Source organism: Palaemon carinicauda, chromosome 20, assembly GCF_036898095.1.
Source record: "Palaemon carinicauda isolate YSFRI2023 chromosome 20, ASM3689809v2, whole genome shotgun sequence".
In the NCBI taxonomy this organism is placed as follows: Eukaryota; Metazoa; Arthropoda; class Malacostraca; order Decapoda; family Palaemonidae; genus Palaemon; species Palaemon carinicauda.
In genome coordinates, this window is record NC_090744.1 from 74,300,238 (window position 1) to 74,306,101 (window position 5,864).

The 5,864-nt window shown below is 38.7% G+C and overlaps 1 protein-coding gene across 1 annotated transcript in view; it reads right to left on the bottom strand.

The window, feature by feature from the left end:
* Positions 1-763: 763 nt before the first annotated feature.
* Positions 764-5,864, bottom strand: part of LOC137659896 (52 kDa repressor of the inhibitor of the protein kinase-like) — a 15,733-nt gene continuing 10,632 nt past the window's right edge. The window contains exon 3 of the mRNA XM_068394671.1: positions 764-1,731. Coding sequence (XP_068250772.1) covers positions 764-1,731 — 968 coding nt within the window. The remainder of the gene's footprint in view (positions 1,732-5,864) is intronic.

The following is a 5,864-nucleotide window of genomic DNA, read 5'->3' on the forward strand; positions in this document are numbered from 1 at the left end:
ATTCATGGATAAATCATTCACTGACAATGTCATAGTAATACAGAGTACAAATAGAATTGACCCAAGAAACTAAGATTTCGTTGAAAGACACATACTGGTAAATAAAGAATAATAGAAAGAAAAATCCTGGCATTTAATTTGATAGTTAATTTTTATAGACTAAGAGTGATGATGTGTGTGTGTGAGATAAGAGTTTTTCATATTTTGCGATATACTTGAACCAAAATAATCTAGTCCATCAAGATGTTCTTAGTAAACAGTCTTCTGCTGTTTTCATTGATAAACATTCCAATAATGGCTTTAACATCAACTTCTTCGTTGTGGTGTATATGCATCAGACATAGCCCAATCAACCTCTCAACACTCATTCTATTCCTGAGGTAGGTTTTTACACGTCTTAATGCTGAAAACGACCTTTCTGCTGTTGAACTGCCAACTGGTGACACACAGCCAATGGCAAGTAGTTCATAGATGTTGGGGTAAATGTCTGGATCGCACAGCCTTATACATTCTATAAGATTTGTCGGCAACTGGTCTATTATAGAAAAACGATTTTTCCAATGGTTTAACTCATCAGTCAGCGACAGGGGAGAAGGAAGGTCATTCTCCCAATACAAGAGTTTCTCTGCTAGATTCTCAAGATCATGTTTTTCCAGGATTAACTTTGGAATTACCTCAAACAGCGTAGCAGCAGTCCTGGACTCATGATTAAAACGAGTATCCATCTCACTCAGGAGATGATCCACAAGTGGGGCTGCTAGATTTATACGAAAATACTCTTCAGTGGTTTGTGCAGGGGCATTACTACGATGGATCTGACGTTGAGCTGTACGTGGTCTTGCCACTGATCCCCAAACAGCTTCCGTGAGCTTTGAGGATTCATCAACCACTGAGAAAACTTGATATCTAGGCTGTCTCTCAAATCTTTAATCTCTCTAATGGTTGAATCAACCATATTATATGCCTCATAGCAGTCCAGATCACTCCTTTGGAGTTTCACTGCAATTGGGCGTATTGCATACAGGGTTTGTTTTGCTGCATAAAATGCAATAACAAACTCAAAGCTCTTCATTGTTGAGAAAAGGCCACGGGCCTTGGTTCTTGTATCACAGTCCCAAATCCAATCTTCATTTCTTATGATATCAGTAAACTCATGTGGGCTCAATATCACTTCCAGGGTCGTTACTGTAGGTATGTATAGTTCATGGAAGGTGTTGAAACAATCATGTCTTTCAACCCACCGGGTCTTACATAGGCTGAGAATTTTTTTCTTATTCCCCTTGTAATCATCTGACTGTTCCAGAACTTTTTCAAACAATGACTGGCGTTTGGGAGAATTTGAAAAGAGCAGGAACACTCCATTCAGAGACCCTATCATATTCCGCACAGCGGGTAGTTTACATGAGGATGCAATGCTGAGGTTCAGCAGATGACTTTGGCAGTGAGAGTATATTGCATAAGGTGCAACCTGCCTTATCCTCCCATTTACTGCAGTTCGAGAGGATGACAGGGCAGAGGCGCCGTAGTACCCCTGGCCTCTCAGGTTTTGATAAATGTAACCATTATCGGTTAGAGATTTAAGAATTGCATCTGCAATAGTTTCCCATGTTGTGCGATCTAGATTAACAAAATCTATGAAGCTTTCCAAAATATTGATCTGGTTTTCTCCTGAAAGATACCGTAGACACACAGACAGTACTTCTTTATTTGAGGTGGTGTCAGTCACTTCATCTGCAATGAGACTGAAATATTTAGAGTGAGTCTCATTTAACAAATCTGCTGTTACCTTGTTTCTCAGATACCTACAAATTAGACTTATAACCTCATTTTGAATGTTTTTTATGTGTAAGTACAGTTACGTTTTCTTGACTCAAGATGACATATTAGCACTGGATCACGTGTGGCCAACAAATTCAGAATAGACAAAAAGTTTCCAGTGTTACTGTTAGAGCTGGATCTATCATCACGTCATCATTACCGTAATAACTGTGTCATGACAGTTGTCTACTGTTTAGAATATAGGCTACTACTTCGTTTTTTAATGGTCTCAAGAAGGCACCTAGAAAACTTGAAAGGGCACTTTCAAAATTTGAGGGGGGCGGGGTGTTAGGAAGTCCTTAAACCCCCCCCCCCCCCCCCCCCCCCCTCTAGATCCGTCCTTGTCATATACACTTTTCAACTCTGTAATGATTGCTACACTGGAAGCACATCTAGACAGCTTCAGTGTAGGATTTTGGAGCACATGGGGAGATCTGTACCTTCAAATGAAAGAAAAAAAAATAGAATAAATTACAATTTCCTCTATTCATGACCACGCATTTAGTTCTGGTCATGCCATTTCTAAGGGAAATTTCAAAATTACAGTCATACATAGTAGCGTCAGCCAACTGAGAATCTTGGAGTCTTTATACATTTTTAGGACAAAACCCAACTTGAATGAGGGCTTAGCTGTTCAGTTGCCAGTGGCCCATTGATCCTTCTGGTCTGTGGGTTGCTGCTCTGGATTGGTGGTCATCATCTCCTGCGGGTGACTAGGTATATTAGTTATTGAGTCTTTTATATATATATATATATATATATATATATATATATATATATATATATATATATATATATATATATATATAGTTATATGTGTAATAAGTCTTTTATATGGTTTTGTGTTCCGTGATTGGTCTGATTCTAGAACTGGTTGGGCAGTTCTTGGAAGTATATCTTCGTAACTACGTACTTATGATTATTTTTATTAATTTTAAAAAATTTTACATAATGATAATTGCGAATAAGCCGAGGATGACATGACATACGTTATGTCGAAAGCTACTAAATAAAGAAGATGATAACAGCATTGTCTATTTTTTTTTCTACTTAAATTGCGATTCCATACACACACACACACACACACACACACACATATATATATATATATATATATATATATATATATATATATATATATATATATATATATATATATATGATAAATTTTGCACAACCTAGACGTGTTTTTCATATTCAAATAAGCCATATATACTTTTGATACATTTATGTCTGGATTCTCTTAACGACCTCGGGATCAGAGCCCCAGGCGAAATCACACAAAGACAAGAGCTTGTGACCGGCCGGGAATCGAACCCTTGTCAGCAAGCTTGTATAGACAGTGACTAAACCACTTGACCACCAAGAAAAATAAAACTCAATGACAATTCTTCTGTACTTATACCTGTTGAATTCAGGTGTTTTATACTTAGAATTGAAATCAACCCATCTTCACCATCGTAGCTAATTGGTAGTTTGTTACTAGGCATTCCATTAATGATAAATTTTGCACATTTAGACATGTTTTTCATATTCAAATAAGCCATATATATTTTTCATACATTAATGTCTGGATTTTCTTAACGACCTCAGGATCAGAGCCCCAGGCGAAATCACACAAAGACAAGAGCTTGTTACCGGCCGGGAATAGAACCCTAGGCGGCAAGCTTGTATAGACAGTGACTAAACCACTTGGCCACGAAGAAATATAAAAGTCAATGATAATTCTTCTGTACTTATACCTGTCAAATTCAGGTGTTTTGTACTTAGAATTGAAATCAACCCATCTTCACCATCGTAGCTAATTGGTAGACTGTAACTTGGCATTGTGTGATTTCGCCTGGGGCTCTGATCCCGAGGTCGTTAAGAGAATCCAGACATTAATGTATCAAAAATATATATGGCTTATTTGAATATGAAAAGCACGTCTAAATGTGCAAAATTTATCATTAATGGAATGCCAACTAACAAACTACTTGTCTTTTTGTGATTTCGCCTGGGGCTCTGATCTCGAGGTCGTTAAGAGAATCCAGACATTAATGTATCAAAAATATATATGGCTTATTTGAATATGAAAAGCACGTCTAAATGTGCAAAATTTATCATTAATGGAATGCCAACTAACAAACTACCAATTAGCTACGATGGTGAATATGGGTTGATTTCAATTCTAAGTACAAAACACCTGAATTCGACAGGAATAAGTACAGAAGAATTGTCATTGACTTTTATCTTTCTTCGTGGCCAAATGGTTTAGTCACTGTCTATACAAGCTTGCCGACCAGGGATCAATTTCCGGCCGGTCACAAGCTCTTGTCTTTGTGTGATTTCGCCTGGGGCTCTGATCCCGAGGTCGTTAAGAGAATCCAGACATTAATGTATCAAAAATATATATGGCATATTTGAATATGAAAAACACGTCTAAATATGCAAAATTCATCATTAATCAAATGCCAAGTAACAAACTACCAATTAGCTACGATGGTGAATATGGGTTGATTTCAATTCTAAGTACAAAACACCTGAATTCGACAGGAATAAGTACAGAAGAATTGTCATTGACTTTTATCTTTCTTCGTGGCCAAGTGGTTTAGTCACTGTCTATACAAGCTTGCCGACCAGGGTTCGATTCCCGGCCGGTCACAAGCTCTTGTCTTTGTGTGATTTCGCCTGGGGCTCTGATCCCGAGGTCGTTAAGAAAATCCAGACATTAATGTATCAAGAATATATAAGGATTTTTTGAATATGAAAAACACGTCTAAATGTGTAGCTTAGCTAATAATAATAATAATAATAATAATAATAATAATAATAATAATAATAACAATAATACATACATACATACATACATACATATATATACCAAGGCATTTCCCCCAATTTTGGGGGTAGCCGACATCAAACTAATGAAACAAAAAAGGGGACCTCTACTCTCTACGTTCCTCCCAGCTTGACAAGGAACTCAACTGAGTTTGGCTGGTACTGCTAGGGTGCCAAAGCCCACCCTCCCCCAATATCCACCACAGATGAAGCTTTATAATGCTAAATCCCCTACTGCTGCTACCTCCGCGGTCAACCAAGGGGCCAGAAGAGCCAGCAGGGCCTACCGGAACTGCGTCACAATCGCTCGCCATTCATTCCTATTTCTAGCACGCTTTCTTGCCTCTCTCACATCTATCTTCCTATCACCCAGAGCTTCCTTCGCTCCATCCATTCACCCAAACCTTGGCCTTCCTATTGTACTTCTCCTATCAACTCTTGTATTCATCACCTTCTTTAGTAGACAGACATTTTTCATTCTCTTAACGTGGCCAAACCAGCTCAACACATTTATATCCACTCTAGCTGCTAACTCATTTCTTACAGCCATTTTCACCCTCACCACTTCGTTCCTAACCCTATCTACTCGAGATACAAAAGCAATACTCCGTAGACACTTCATCTCAAACACATTCAATTTCTGTCTCTCCGTCACTTTTATTCCCCACAACTCTGATCCATACATCACAGTTGGTACAATCACTTTCTCTTATAGAACTCTCTTTACCTTCATGACCAATCCACTATTGTTTACTACTCCCTTAACTGCCCCCAACACTTTGCATCCTTCATTCACTCTCTGACGTACATCTGCTTCCACTCCACCATTTGATGCAACAACAAACCCTAATTACTTAAACTGATCCACCTCCTCAAGTAACTCTCCATTCAACATGACATTCAACCTTGCACCACCTTCCCTCTTGTACATCTCATAACCTTACTCTTACCCACATTAGCTCTCAACTTCCTTCTTTCACACACCCCTCCAAATTCTGTCACTAATCGGCCAAGCTTCTCTTCTGCGTCCGCAACCAGTACCGTATCATCCGCAAACAACAACTGATTTACCTCTCATTCATGGTCATTCTCGTCTACCAGTTTCAATCCTCGTCCCAGTACTCGAACATTCACCTCTCTCACAGCTCACAGCTTCGGCAACATCACACATCCCTGTCTAAGCCCCACTCTCACTGGAAACAAATCGTTCCCTTCATTTCCTATCC